At 53.4% G+C, this 15,392-nt stretch overlaps 2 protein-coding genes across 2 annotated transcripts in view; both read left to right on the top strand.

Moving 5' to 3' along the window:
• The first annotated feature begins 747 nt into the window (after positions 1-747).
• On the top strand, positions 748-12,387 carry TLCD2 (TLC domain containing 2). The gene is made up of 4 exons (XM_034752722.1): positions 748-1,042; positions 1,235-1,317; positions 3,874-3,956; positions 7,632-12,387. The coding sequence occupies exons 1-4, from the start codon at positions 861-863 to the stop codon at positions 8,007-8,009; spliced, it is 726 nt and encodes a 241-aa protein (XP_034608613.1). The 5' UTR covers positions 748-860; the 3' UTR covers positions 8,010-12,387.
• Positions 12,388-15,238: 2,851 nt separating this feature from the next.
• Positions 15,239-15,392, top strand: part of PRPF8 (pre-mRNA processing factor 8) — a 32,521-nt gene continuing 32,367 nt past the window's right edge. Inside the window, exon 1 of the mRNA XM_034752410.1 lies at positions 15,239-15,342. The gene's annotated coding sequence lies outside the window, so the exon portion shown is untranslated. The remainder of the gene's footprint in view (positions 15,343-15,392) is intronic.

The following is a 15,392-nucleotide window of genomic DNA, read 5'->3' as shown; positions in this document are numbered from 1 at the left end:
TCATAAGCTTGTCTTAAAACTTGTGAGGTTTTCTAAAATAATAAATGTTGGTTTTGTAGGTCATGTTTTCAATTTATTTCCCCATGACCATGAGGGCTAGAAACACACTGTATGTATAGGAAAGTTTAAGTTCTCATTGACTCGTTTGGCTGCAGGCACTGGAGCTATAAGAAAAAGACCAAAGATTAGGAGGCTCATAATAAAGCGCTGAGTTGGCGACACTGCAAACGTGAATAGAATGTGCATGGATATGTGTCAGAGCCCTTTCCCCACACCGGTGTCTATGGGAGACTCTCAATCTCCCGGAGCCAGGCGCTTCACCAAAGGGGCTCAGTGTCTGGGCAGGGACTGGCGCCTAGCACCACAGGCCCCATTTTTGGTGGGTCCTTAGGCACTGCCGAAGAGACACGAGTAATAATTCCAGCGTGGGCTCTGGCCCGGCTCCCAGGGAATCGCGGAGATGCCAGGTAGCTTCCCTAGGTGCCACCTGCACATAGCAACCAGCCCCCGCGCCGCGATCCCCTCCGCAGCCGCACAGTGGAAGGGGACGCGCCAGCTGGGCGGCTTCAGGGCGGGCGTGAGAGCCCTTCTCGTGCCCCGCGGCGCCCAGCACCGGCGGTGCCCAAGCGGGGATGCCCGTCCCGGGCACACCCTAGGGCGGGGCCTGCGTGCCGCGTGGAGGGGCGGAGCCGCTCCGGGCCAATGGGAGGCCGCGGGACCGGGAGTTTGTTGGGTGGTTACAAGAAAGTTACACAAGGCTCGAAGCTGCCGCTACCCGCAGCCCTGCGCGCCCCGGCGGCGACCCCGGTCTAGGGCCCGCACTAGCCTCCCGCCGCGGACCGAGCCCGGCTGCTGCCCCCATGGGGCTGAGCCCGGGGCTCCTGCTCGTCGGCGGCTCCTTCGCGGCGTTCCGGCTGCTGAACCGCGGGCTGGAGCGGCTGGTGCCTCCGCCGCGCGCCGCGCTCCGCAACCGCTGGAAGTGGCGAAACATCTGGACCTCGTTCGCGCACAGCCTGCTGAGCGGCGCCGGGGCGCTGCTGGGGTGAGGGGCCGCGGGGGCCGGGGCGATGCGGCGCGATGCGGCGGTGAGGGGCGCAGGCACGTGCCGAGCGGGGGTCGCTGGGGGGCCGTGGGGGGCAGGGGCGCGGCTGGGGGGCCGCGGGGACAGGGGCGATGCGGGTGTCGCGGGGGCTGGGCTGGGCTCGGCTCTCACCCTGAGCTCTCGTCCCGGCAGGTTCTATTTCCACCCGCAGATGGCGGAGGACCTGATCGGAACTCACTCGCCGGCTGCGCGCAGCGTGGTCTCGGTATCTATAGGTGAGCGAGTCCCCGCAGCATCCCGCACCTGCCCTGGGCCGGTTCTGGGCTAGGCTAGGGCAGCCCCGCTAACCCTCTGCGGCGGGTTTGGGCGGCTCTTCTTTCGTCTGCCAGCTGCGGGTGCCAGCCCGGAGCAGGGGGCACCGGCTGGGGCAATGCCCTGGCACAGGGAGACTTTCCAGGCTTGCCTGGTGCGGTATGGGGAGTGCTGGAACCACTGTGGAGGGTGCCTGGTCTGGAGCCGGCTGGATGGGAATCTGAGGACCATTTCTGTCCGAGTGGCCCCACAGCAAAACAGGTGTTCCTGTGCCAACCTGAAAGCTCATCCCAAGAGCGTCCCCACCTTGCGCTGGTCGTGTCCAGGCTGCTGCAGGAGCTGGGGGTCTTGGGGAAGGCCAGCCCTGGCTGCAAGTTTGTGTACAGGCTTTAATTGTCTGGATAGATCTTTGTTCCTTGGAGGGCAAAGTCCCTTGGACTGGCCCAGAGCAATTCTCGCTGGGGTGTGCAGGCGGGAGCTGCGAACAGAGCATGTCTCTCTACATTCCTTTGTCTTCCACCGTAAGAAGTTGTGATTGTTTGGCCTGAAAGTTCCTCTTTTGTCCTCCGGTCCAGTGTTCTCTGACTTGTAACTGATCTGGTTTTCTTTTCACTGGTGAGATCCCAACAGCCCCTGAATCTCTGGGGACAAACAAGTAAATGCAGCCTTGCCTGGTACTGGGCCACCCTGGTCTGGTGATGTCTTTTTCTTGCTCCAGGCATATAATCACCCTAAGCCAACAATTGCCCCATTCTCAGCAGGGACAGTGAGTTCCTTCTGCCGATCCATCCCCATTGTTCCTTCCCCCATGAGGTGAGGTAGTGACAGCACTGCTTGGTATTCCCTGCTTTGCCGGCAGAATCTATGGAAGGCATGCTAACAGGCTGGGCAGCTCCCATCTGCTAACCACAAGACCCAGAACACTGTCTGAATAGCTACTACCAATGCATTGCACCTTGAAGAACTAGAGTTGAAAGTTACTGACTCCAGACTGGGTAGAGACCCTAGGCACAAAGCCTCAACCCTGATTGCTGCCCTTCTTCATAGGAGGGTAGTGGCCAGATGTGGGGAGTTGTCCAGCAGTTCCATCAGCTAGGGGCTTTCATTGAGCAGAGGGGTGCCTGTAGTAAATGTGGGGAGAGAGTGGGAGGGCAGCTTTGATGCCCTGCTCGGTTGTAAGGTCACACCAGGGCTGCTGTTGTCTGTACTTTTAGACTGTGGGGCGCTGGGGCAGCTTTGAACTGATAATGCATGCTCTGTGTGTGTGTGTGTGTGTGTGTGTTGAAAGGGGCACTGAGCACAGAGCTTGGCTCTGCTCCTGGACTTTTGGACTCTCTCTTTGGCCTTGGAGTCACTTCACCTCACCCATAAAGGAAGCTAACACAGACCTTGTGTGGGGGTGGAGAGGACTGAGGTTGCAACTTGCTCAGTATTCCTGTGTCTGATGTTTTTGGAGTGGGTGAGGTGTCAGTGCCATTGACTCCCAGACGCAGGTTCCTGGGCTCCAAGCTTGGTGGCAAGGCCTGCAGGGTCTCAGTGTGCTGGGGCTCCACACTCAGATTCTGCTCACACTTTCTAATGGGGGGTGGTCCTTGGAGTTGAACAGGAACTTTCAAGTGGCTATGGGTCCCCCTGCCTTCTCCTGCTACGCTGTTACGTTAACCCCACAGTTCATACTAACAAACTCTTTTGCTAGGTGGGGAGGGATTGTGTATTGGGGTGTCTAGTTCTCGTCTGCCTACCCCCAAAGGTTGGTAATTCCAGATGCGCAGAATTACTTGTATGAAAATTACTTGGGACACTCTTCCCCCAAAACACCCAGTCTGGGATGGGACCCTGGTGTCTCCTTTCCCTGACCCTTCCAGGAGGTACTGCTGAAACTGACCATACTCCTTCAAGAGACTGTCATATGCTTCTGTTTGTTCATAAACCCTTGGGGATAGGGATGGGCTGTGACAGCCAGGCAATGGAAGCTATGGCCCAGGCAATAGAGAAGGATGCTAGGTGCAGCTGCTGGGTCTGGCTTTGGGTGGGGAGGAGGGTGAGGCCAATGGTTTTCCCAGGAACAGTCCTGGCAGAGTGCAGACTAAGGCCAGGAAAGCCATTAGACACGCGAGCACGTCTAGTCCAGTTTTAAGAAACTGGCAGAGGTGTGTTAGGGAGTGATCATGCATTTCTAAGGTGATGAACGGGATGATCTAGTAGGTATCTTCCTTTCCAACATCTTCGAATCATGGGAGGTTCCTGAAATGCTAAATGTTTTTCTTTACCCTGGGATCTGTGGTCCCAGCACTCCTGAAGGGAGCACAGATCTCACGCAGAGCCCGAGGGCTCCTCAAGTGCAGAGCTCTTTGGCTCTGGTGTGGGTTTTTATACCGTGCTCGTCACCATGATATCTCAGCACTCAGCCCTTCTGGGGCTCCTGCACTGAGCTCACACCCAGTTCTCTCCTCTGGAGTGGTAAGTGGCACTGGGTTGCTATGGGGATTCCTGGTGATGGGAACTCTCTTCTTTCACAGGATATTTTCTCCAAGATTTTGTGGATATGTTGTGTAATCAGAAGCTTCACCAGTCCTGGGAGCTGCTTTTCCATCACTCGGTGGTGAGTCTCCACTTGTCACTATGGGAAGGCGTTCAGGGTGCATGGCCTTACTATTCTGAAGACAAATCAGTCAGTTGGCTGGCAGGGACTGGACATCTGACCAGTTCACTGAGGCAGAGTCTGATCTCCATTGGCCTCGTGGACAATTCTTGAGGCCTGGAGGGAGCTGTGTTCAGCTTCTGCTGGAATACTTTAGTTTAGTTCTATCTGGTGCAAAATGTCTGCATTTGGCTTCACTACTCTTGAAACTAGGCATGACACTCCTGGAGCCTTGTGGCAGGAGATGATCAGGGTAATTACAATTGCTGTCCCCTGGGCTAGGGCTTCTCCTCACTCTGGGTTAACAGGCTAACGGCAGCCATGAGGAACAGGATGGGGAGGAGGGGTGCCCCCATTAGGTTCTAAAATATGTGCCCCTGAATTCCGTCTCCACCGCTGCATGGGGGAAGTGAGAGAATATGCAGTGCCCTCTCACACATTCTGCTGAGTTGGGCAGGGTAGAAAGGGGGGGGCGTATAAACTTGAGGGGGCTGGGAGAGGGAGACAGTAGTGGGACAGATGAAATAGTGAGATGAAGTGAGGAGAAAGGAAGGACTTCAGAATGAAGAGTAAAGAGATGTGCCAGTCTCACTCCTCCAGCTATTCACTATCAAAGGGCAAATAACCAGGGTGGCGAATGTGCCCCTCAAGTCCTTAATCAGTGGAGAGAAGAATGTCCAAGGGAAAAGGGAACAGCAAAAATCAACTGACAGTATGAAGTGTTCTCTAGAAAGGGAGGGGAAGAGGCCTCAGGCCAGCCAGAGAAAGGGCAGAGAGGAGTGGAGGGAAGGGGGAAGGCAAGAGAAGGAAGAACAAACGTGAGGGAGACACTAGGCAGTAATTTTTTCTTACAGTGAGTCCCTCCTGGTACTAAAGCTGATGACGCTAATTTTGATGTGCGCATGAGCCTGTGTCATCTGTGTGCATTCTGCATCACTCTTGCCCAGTCCCCCTCCCTCTAGTCAAACTGGGGGTGCGCTAGTGCCAGGGGAGCAGCCCCTTCTGCTCACAGAAAGAGCCTAGGGTGATGTCTGGTGGGGTCTTGGCAGCACTGGGCTGGGGACTATCCCATGGGGCGGAGAAAGTAGAAGACTGGAAGGCTGTTCTCATTGCAGACTCCCAGGCTGAGGCTGTTTCATAACTAATAATCCAGCGTTATACAAACAGTGACCTGTGCTTTCTGCTAGGATGGGAGGCAGCCCAGCCCAGCCCATCCCATATCTGCTTCACACAACTTGAATCTCTGCCAAGAGAGGTCATTGCACCAGTTCCCGCCACGTACTGTTCCTGGAATCTCACTTCTTCACCTCGGAATGAGTTCTGGTTCCCAGTGCGGGGGACTCGGCTCTTTCCATTAAGCGCACTGATCTCCCTAGGCACAGGCATTTAGTAAAGGGGCTTGGGGTCTGTGTGAACTGACACACTCCAGCACGTGAACTGCAGAACAAAACCCAAACAACTTGCTTGCCCCTCATCAGCTGTCCCCCACCATCTCTCCCCCACCAGTCCCTCCCTGCACTGGCTAGGGCCAGTACAACCTGCACTCAGGGCTTAAATTCAGCTGGAGCTGTCCAGAGCGGAGCTCCGGTAAATACTTAGCTTGATGCTATTGCAGTTCTCAACTGGGGGACCGTGGCCCTTGGGGTGTGTGTGCAGTTTCGGGGGCTTGCGGGGCCTCAGGGTGCCCCCTGCTGAGCTGAAGCCCTGAGCCCCATGATACCCCCTGTAGCGAATGGGGGGAGAGAGGGCATGGTGCACTCTGGGAAATACTCTGAGAATTTAAGCCCTGTCTGCACTCCTTACCCAGCAGTAGGGGGAGAGAATACAGAGGTAAATGCGGAGGCCAGTACGGAGCTCCAGTGACGGTGAACCAGGGCCTGGGCAGTAACTCTGTACCATGGTGCCTGCCTGGCTATTTGGGGCCTCAGTCCCTAATGACTGTAGTGGGAGGGTGCTGAGGAATGGACTGAGTAACAGCTCATGAGCATTTTGCATTTCCCTCTGGGGGCAGGGGAGGAGCAGGAGTATCTGGTGGGGGCAGGTGTGGCAGGCAGATCTGAGAGGTGCTGTGCTGGAACCTATGGGAGGAGCTTGGTGGACTCCAGAGGGTGAGGGTGATTTGGTGCAGTGGCTAGACCTGCTCCTCTCACAGGGTCCTGCAAGGCCCTGCCTGCTGTGTCATCTGGGCTTGCTGCTGGATGGGTCAAAAGGTCATTGCAATAATGCATCTAATTCAGGCCAAGCCAGGGAGCTTAACCGGCAGGAAGCAAATAATCTCATTAAAGAGCCAGTGCGGAGGGCAGCATTAATGGACTAAATGACAGGTAGGGGCCCTAACTCTCTCTCAGGCACACAGATCTCTCTTCCCCATGACCTCTGGAGGGAACAAGGAGCATGAAATCCTTCCTACTTCTCCACCCTTGCAGCTGCTCATCCCAGTCCCCCGGGGAAGAGCGCAGTGCCCTGTCTTCCTCTTTCTATTGGGCGTCTCTCGCCTTGTGTGACTTGCGCCTGGCATTTCCTTCCTTGAGTGGCTGTAACTTTTCAGTGAGGGGGCCGCAGGGCTGTCTATAGTGCACCAAAGTTCCTTAATCCCTTGAGAGAGTGAGTCTGTCATGGGGGCATCGGGGATGGGGGTGGGGTGGAGGGAACTCCCTGAGCTCCTCTGTGTGCTGCTTAGTTCTACCACTAACTGCAGCCCTGGACTATGAGTTTTCCCTTCTCATCTTGCTGCTCAGCTGTTTTTCCTGTTTGCTGAGTGCTAGGAAATTCCTGTTGGAGTGGGGCCAATTTTCCCTGCTTGGGGCCCAAACAACATTCCCCAGGCCATAAATGCAGGGCTAGGTCTCTGGCTGCAGTAGCTGCTCCTGGTGTTCCTTTCTCCTCTTCCGTATTGAGGGCCTAGCACCTTGGTTTGCCCTTCCTCGTCCGTTTGTTCAGCTTACATCAGAAGAGGTTGTCCAGCACTGTACAAAGGGATGGGATGATACCAGCAGGCTATTGACTTAATGGAAATGGGATGGAAAAGTAATGGGAATCAGGGTCCTGCAGGGTTTACAGCATCAGAACAGAGCTTCTAAGCCCTGCAGGAGGGCTGTCGTAAGGTCCCTTATTGGGCAGAGGGGGCAGGTGGTATTTTGGGGTCCCTGTATGTCTCTATTTAAAAAACAAGCAACCTTCCAGGAGTCCAGGGGCTAGTTAGACCCTTGACAAATCTTGGATTTTAAGAGTTTACAAAAGTAAAATTTTGCTGCCATTTCAGTCTTTTGCACTGATTTACACAAAGGGTGAAGACTCACCAAATTGCTGCTGTTCCACTGCTTAGCAGTGGATAACTTTGTACATGTTTTGGCCTTTCTGACAATGATTTTGGGCCCCTGGAAGATAGTTGGGAAAGGCAAATGTCCCCTTTGCCCCTGGTAGCGCCAGGCCTACCAGCAGGCAAGAAAGACTTTGGAGTGGGGGGGTAGTCCTGCATGGCAGCCACTGCCTCTTTCGCCTGCATCAGTCCCACTTTGTTGAGTGTGGTGGCCGAGAACTAGTTCCTGACAGGTAACTTCACCATTTCCCTGCCCTGGGACAGAAGATCAGACTGCTGGGTAACCCCCTTCTTCTCTCTCTCTCTCTCACATTCAGGTGATTATCTGCTTTAGCGTGGCAGTGCTGGTTCATCAATATATTGGATTCGCTCTTGTGGCTTTGCTTGTAGAGATTAACTCCATCTTCCTGCATCTGCGACAGATCCTGCTAATGGCCAACCTGGTGCACACCACCTGTTACCGGCTCAACAGCATCATAAATCTGGGCACCTACGTAGTGTTTCGCATCACCACACTGGCCTGGATGACACGCTGGCTGGTCCTAAACCGTGAGAACATTCCGCTGGCAACATATACTGTGGGCACAGTGGGCATGGCCATCATGACACCCATGAACATCATCCTCTTCTACCGCTTACTGCGCAGTGACTTCCTCAAGTCCAGCCGGGAGGTGTGGCGGGAGAAGGAGAAATAGTCCTGCCCCCAGTGCCCTGCAGGCTGTCCAGGAAATCAGCAGCCCAGGGGTCGGAGAGGAGGGACTGCAGCCGGCAGAGAGTAAGCACTGATGTGGACAGGAGTGCGTCAGTATCTTGTTTGAAGGAATGGAGGACAATTACAGTCCTCTCAAGATGAGATTCTTGGGCCTTCCTGGTGGTCGCAGTTGCTTTATAACACCACCTGACAGCTGTGGGGAGACCGAGTGGACACGGCAAGGAAGGGAAGGCCTTTCCAGGCCAGAATTCAGGGCTTTGTTTTCCCCCTGCACCCTCTGCTGGGATGATCGGTTGACAGGTGGCTGCTTGAGGGAGCTCTGAAGAGGATTCTGCAGCAGCATGGGGCCGTGGCCTAGATGAGAACAGGGAGGAGAGGGTTGTCCTTCCCACACTACTGATGTGTGAACTTAGAAAATCATCTTAGCTTTTTGAAACTCCTTGTCTTTGCGCAGCTGGGCTGGAAATCCTCAGGGCCCTCTAGGTACCTGCATGGTCTATGTCACCATAATTCATAAGAGTTAAAAGTATCAAAACAATTTCTCCCAAGCCCCACACTGTGTGTGAAATCTCACGGAGGGAGTGCTAAGTTGAACGTCTACAGTTTGCATTTGGCTCTTAACCTGTGAGGCCTGTGGTCTCATCTTGTGCAGGCCTGAGCGGCACAGTCCAATTCCAGCCCTCGTGATAGTTCTTTTCTGCACTTATGAGCTTCCCCTTAGGGGTTGACAGGTTAATTGTCCCAGGGGAACATAGTTGTGATGGGAGGTCATGGTAATGGAGTAAGAGATGAACTGTTGGGTAGGTTGAGCCAATCCATGGGGTGTTGGCTATCAGGACAGAAAGCTTTAATTGGACGCTTTTCGGAAGGGAGCTAGTGCAGACCAAAGGGGTGAAGTTGCGGGAGCTCTATCCGGATTTGCAGTTTCATTCCTAGATGTAATAAGTTTCAGTAATTGAGTCTGAATCACTAACCTGGTCTGTGTCTAAGAGTATGGTGTGGAATCTTCTGACCAGCTGCAGAGGGGAAGTGGATGTCTTGCAGCTGTGGCTGTTTTGGGCATCTAAAAGAAGTAAAGAGTCCAGCAGGCTCTGGAGGCTGTGAACCCACTTAACAATCTGTGGGCAGACATCTGTGCCCTTCTGGGCTCCTGTCTTGGAGCAGCCTTTGCCATGAGGACAAGGACAGGAGGAAAGTGAGCAAAAGAAGTGATTTGGACTTCTTTAACCTCAGAGAAAAGTTGGTGTGGTGGGGGTGGGGGGGTATGGGGTATGGAGTTGTCATGGACTCCTCCCAGCCCTAGCATCCTGCCCCACATGCTCCTGCCACGCTTGCTTTGACTGACTTTGAGTTGTGGGGGAGGAGAGGGAAGGGAGGTGGAGTCTGGCAGGACTTTAAAGTTTTTAAACCCTTTTTACATCCATCCTTGTTCATCAGACTCTCAGGTGACATGGCAGCCCTCTGGTCAGCCTCCCAGACCCCGTAAAATCTTTACAGGGCTAGATGTCCCCTGGGGCAGAACTCCACTCCCCCTGGGTCCCAAGTATGGCAGTGGTTTTCTGTCTCTGTAGTTTTCTGACCAAACTCCTTCTCTGACCAAGCCCTTTATATAAAAGGGGGAGTTCTCCAGCCCAGGCTCACGTGTACCAGCTCTGAGAAATCTGTTAGGTCCAGCAGCAGTCTTGGTTTGAATGGGCTCACAACCATTCTCCTTTCACTTGAAATCCCTTGTTTGGTTTTGATGCTGCAGGGGGACAGTCTGAAACAACTGGCTAAGAAATGCTGAGACTGAGACGCCCATCTTCTAGGAAGGTGTGTGGAATTTCAGCAGGTTATAAGGCAGCACATTCTGGGGAATCCAGGTATGTTTCTCTCCATGGCGGGGAGAAGACAAACTGTATGGGAGCAGCCATCAGTTGGGAGCTAGGTGTGGCCAGACCTGCATATGTTTCCATTTGTTCTGCAGGCTGGGAAGTGCAGCAAAGCCTGCAGGTGCAGGCAAGAATCTGGAGTTTAGGGTTTTGGTTTGTCACCAGTAGGAAAACTGCTCAGCAAATAATCTTACCCCACTGGGCATGTGAGCCTGTGGCACTTGGTATCACCATAAAAGTCATATGTTGTGTCCAGTTCCCATTTAAAGCACCCACGGCAGAGATGGCAGCCAGCCCTTTCTCCTTGGGTTAGCCCTGTCTGTGTCCAGTTCTGTACAGCAAGTGATCTCTGCTCTAGCTGCTGAGTGATTTATTTGAATTACCGTAGCACCTAGGAGCCCTAGTCGAGGAGCAGGACCCCACCGTGCTAGGTGCTGTGCAAACACAGAACAAAAAGAGATGCTTGCCCCAAAGAGGTTCCAATCTAAGTACCAATAAAGACTGAGTTAGCATTTGCATTCTGTCCCAGTGTGCTGCTCAGATGCAGAGCCACAGGTTTAGACGGGCCCACATCCTGGATTGAGTTCTGTTCTAAACTGTATTTTGTTGCCCTTCAGGGCAGCATGCTGCCTCTTCTCTTCAAATTTGACTTCCCCACTTCACTGCACTGAAATTCCTCTCCCAAGTCCTTCCTGACACCTCCTCAGACCAGTGGCCTGACACAGATGATCGTACCTTCCTGGGCACCTGCAAGTCAGTGCTCTTCTGAGTGATCCTTCATCATGTCCTCCCCTTCCCCTTCCCCTCTGGCAGAGCTGCTCAGAGGTTTTTGCTTGGCCCCATAGCCTGGCTTCCTGTATTTCCCAATTGTAATCATTCCAAAGACTGCCATCAGTGGCAACTGAGAATCATTTGCTATCCTGCTGCTCCAGCCACATCTTCCTTCAATATGGCTTCCTTTCTTCTACATGTAGCTCAAACGTCATCACCACTCATCTCCTGCTTACATATCTGCTCTCTTTCTTCACCGCCCCCCCCCCCCCGGCCGTTGTGCTCTAAGCTTCTTTCCTAATCACTCCCTTTCTCTCCATCCCTTTCCCCAACCATGGGGCGAATTGGGCCAGTTCATCAAGCTGGTGTGTGGTTTGTGAATGTGAACTGAATGTAGTGATGTCTGAGTCTGCAGACAGCCTGGAACAGCATGTCAGAGAGGTGTGAACTGCCCTCTTTTTCATAGTATGAAGATCTGTACAATCTGTTGTGAGTGATAGCTTATCTTGGTTTCACATATGAGGGAGCTTGGGATGTGCCTAGAGCTGAGGAGACTGCAGCCCCTTGTTTTTTGTATCTGATCCCTGGAGCCACCAAGCTGTAAAGCAGTACTGAGCCCAGCAGAGCATGTATAATCACTGTACATGTCTGTGCAGCCTGGGAGTGATCTCAGTTTGGTCCCCAAGTGCGTGATACTTGGAAGAGTTTCACTGTTTCCTTCCCCAATTCAGCCCTTGCTCCTGACTGTGCCTTTCATACTATCTCACATGCCTGCCTTCAGTCCTTACAATCCTGTTATGTGATGCATTCTACCCACCTATTAGTCTTTCTATAGTAATTTGTTCTGTATTCTCTTAATCTCTGCAGAATGTAATTTTGTTGAGTCGGATACTTGTTTGTTACCTCCCTTTAATCATGTGGCATTGTTTACTCACAACATTCTGTGCTCTGGCTAGATCCCTGTATAGACTAAAGGGTTCCCAACATCTCCCCTGGCAGAGCACCCAGGATTTCTCTAGGGTACCTCAAATGTAGGGACACATGGAATCAGGAAGTCTCTGTAGAGGGCTTGGGACCCTCTGATGGACACTGGGGAAACCAAAGATACTGTGATATTTTGAGAGATTCATCTAATAAGTGCGTGCAGATCACCTACAATGGGAATGCTAAGGAGTGGGCGATGTGATGGATTTTCAGTTTGGTATGTGGCCAGTTGCTATCTACAAGCAGACTCTGATGCTATTCGGTCCTTCTCCGAGTTGACAGTCCTGGGATGAAGAGTTACAGCGATGTGGACTTGTGGTCCCAGTGAGAAGGATAACAGTGCATTGGGACCTGTAAGAACCAGGATCGGGATTGTGACGATTACCATCTCTAGAGGGAGAGCAGGGGCCAACCTTGCTTTCATTGCCTCATACCTTCAGATTCATTCAGAAACACTGGCTTCACACCTGCTTCCAAGGTTCCTCTGTTGTACTGTATGTTAAGGACTAAGGTCCTGATCTGGTGAGATGCAGAATGACCTGAATTCCCATTGCCTTGAGCACCCTAATGTGCTCAGCACCTTGTGTGCTGAGGACCTGCTGCTAAGAAGGTTGTCACAGTGTTTTGTGGGTTTAAGAAATGTATTCATCTTATTTGTCTTTTGTAACAGGCCATGGGCTTGGCAAGATAATATATTTAAAATAACTGTCAAACAGGTGTGCGGTGCTTGTGTTCGCAATGAGCCTGGGGGATAATGGCAGTGTTTGTTTGCTATAAAAGGATTAATGCTAATGCCAGGCATATAAACTATTCTGCTGCATTTGGAGCTGTGGGGGAAGTGTGACCCTTGTACTATAGTCACAATTTCTAGAAGTACCTGGCTCTGAGAGGTGTGGTTTTACAGGCAAGTCCCATTGCACCTGGGCACTCTGCATGGGCCTGGCTGCTCTCTGGGGTGCAATACTGTAGGTGCCACGGGGGCTGGGCTACCAAGAGCAGTTTTATGGAGATGGGTGTGGTTCTGGCAAGTGTTTTTTTTTTTCCTGCATATGTTTTGTGGCGTTCTGGCAGGTACCGTTGCCCATGGGTGTTCTGTATGGGACATTTCTGGGAGGAACTGTTGCATGCATCTATCTTGTGGGATCTGCCTCTGGGTTGTGCCAAGACTCTTACGCCCTAGTGGTGAATGCTGGGAGACAGATCCAGCCCCCTTTCGTTTATGGGGAATAATTGAGCCAAAAAGGTTTTGGTTCCCTGCAGCCCCTGTCTTGTTCACAATGCAGCATCTTCCTCCCCTAGCATCATCCCCCAGTTTCCACACGCAAAATCATTCTTACACACTGGCCTATGGGATTATAGCACCAGAGGCAGCAGCACCATACAGGAGTGTCCAGGAAACTTTCTAAGCAGCCAGGGCCCTGGGAGTTTTTTTAGCAGACAGATTAAAGTGACAACCCCTACCCCTCACAGGTGTACCTTGCGTGTTACCTCTAGGCTTTATTATTGCAACAGACAGGCTGCATTTAGGTCTACCTCTAAAGGTCTTGTTAGTGCCCCCAAAGGCTCCAGCATGCAGCTACCTGCCTGTTCATGGGGTTGGCCAGTACTCCTTTGTTGTTCATGCAGCTGCTTGACTGTAGGGTGAAAATAATTCAGAAAGCCCAACTTCTATTTGGGCTACTCAGTCAAGTAGGAAACTGTCTGATTCATCCTGGCTTACTGTCCCAAGGCTGAAGCTCACAAGGGGCTGGGAGATGGGGTTCAGCCTCAGGGTTGGGTTTCCTGCCTCTGAGGTTTGCATCCATAATGAACATATCAGTGCACACCAGTGATGATGACAGGGCAGCTGCTCTTAGGGGGACTGACTGCCTTTACGTACCAAATGATGGGGTCTAAATTAGCTGTTACCGCTCAAGAAAGAGATCTTGGAGTCACTGTGGATAGTTCTCTGAAAGCATCTGCTCAGGGGGCAGCAGCAGTTAAAAAAAGCTAAGAGAATGTTAAGAACCATTAAGAAAGGCACAGATAAGACACAAAATACCATAATGCCTCTGTATAAATCCCTCGTATGCTCACATTTTGGATACGGTGTGCAGTTCTGGTCACCCTATCTCAAAAGAGATCCTTTTTTGTTTGTTTCAAATAATGTAAGTACTTCACACACTGCACAGTCAATTTGTGGAGCTTTTGCCAGGGGTGTTGTGAAGGGCAAAAGTACAACTGGGTTCAAAACACAATTAGCTCAGTTCATGGAGAATAGATCCATTAAGGGCTATTAGCCACAATGGTCATGGATGCAACCGCATGCTCTGGGTTTCCCTAAACTGCTGATTGCCAGAAACTAGGACTGGACAATAAGGGATGGATTACTCTATAATTGCCCTGTTCTGCTCATTCTCTCTGAAGCATCTAGCACCAGCCACAATAGGAAGACAGGAGCTGGGGCGAGATGGACCACGGTCTGACCCAGTAGGGTTGTGCTTGTTAAGAGCAGGGCAGTCTGAGTCCTAGCGCTAGGGATGGTGATAGGGCAGGGTGGGCAAACACATTGAGGAATAGAAATTGTAGGGTGGGCCCTGAATGCTCACAAAAGGGGGGTTGGGATACTGGAGGGGGTGCAGGTGCTGGATGGGGCTGGGGATGAGTTTGGGGTGTAGGAGGGTACTCTGGGCTGGGACTGAGAGGTTTGGAGGGCGGGAGGGGGATCATGGCTGGGGAAGGCGTGCAGGAAGGGGTGTAGGTTCTGGCTGGGGGGATGGGCTCTGGGGTGGGGATGAGAGGTTTGGGGTGCAGGATCCCAGGGTGGGATCAAGGGGTTTGGGGAGCAGGAGGGGGATTAGGGCTAAGGCAGGGGGTTGAGGTGTGGGGAGAGGCTCAGGGGTACAGGCTCTGAGCAGTGCTTATCTCAAGCGGCTCCTGGAAGCAGTGGCATGTCCCTTCTCCAGCTCCTATGTGACGGCTTGGCCAGGCAGCTCTGCACGCTGCCCCATCCGCAGGCACCGCCCCTGCAGCTCCCATTGGAGCGCTGGCGGGGGCCATTGGAGCATGTAGGAGCCAGAGCGGGGCCATGCCGCAGCTTCCCGGAGCCGTGTAGTGCGACCCCGACCCTGCACCCCAGCTGGAGAGCCAGAGCAGGGCCGCATTGTGTGGTTTGCCTACCCCTGGGATGGGGGATGGCACTGCAGGCTTCTGCCAGCCCCGTCCCACCGATGAGGCAATGGGGGGGGGGTCGTTGATAGGGTGGCCCCACCCCCGCAGGAGCAGCAGCCAAACAGCAAAGAGGCGCCATCTGCGGCACCATCGTTAGGATCCCGAGTTAACGCCTCCGGGCGCAGGGGGGGCAGCCAGCCACTCATGGAGGGGCGTGGCCTACAGGGGGCGTGGCTCTACGCGAGCTGGGTCGGGGAGGTCTCCGACCGGAAGAATATCCGCGTGCCTGACCCAGCTAGTCCTGCCCTTTCCGGTGATTGGACCCACCTCCTAGCCGGTTAGCAGATTCTGATAGGCTGTGGATCCTATCAGTCCCCAGCCCGATTGCTGATTGGTCACTCTGCTCTGCTCTGCCCCGCCCTCCTGAGTCCATCCGGGTCCCTGGAGCGCGGCGGCGACGATCCGGATCCGCCATTGCGGGCGGAAGCGAGAGAGGCCGCGGGGAGCTGGGGCGAGACACGAGAGCCTGAAAGGAGAGAGGTCCGCTGGGGGAGGGGCGCGGGGGGGAGAAGAAGGGGGCGGGGTGTGCC

The sequence above is a fragment of the Trachemys scripta genome, chromosome 18 (genome assembly GCF_013100865.1).
Source record: "Trachemys scripta elegans isolate TJP31775 chromosome 18, CAS_Tse_1.0, whole genome shotgun sequence".
NCBI lineage: Eukaryota > Metazoa > Chordata > Testudines > Emydidae > Trachemys > Trachemys scripta.
This window is presented reverse-complemented; position numbering and strand designations above follow the sequence as displayed.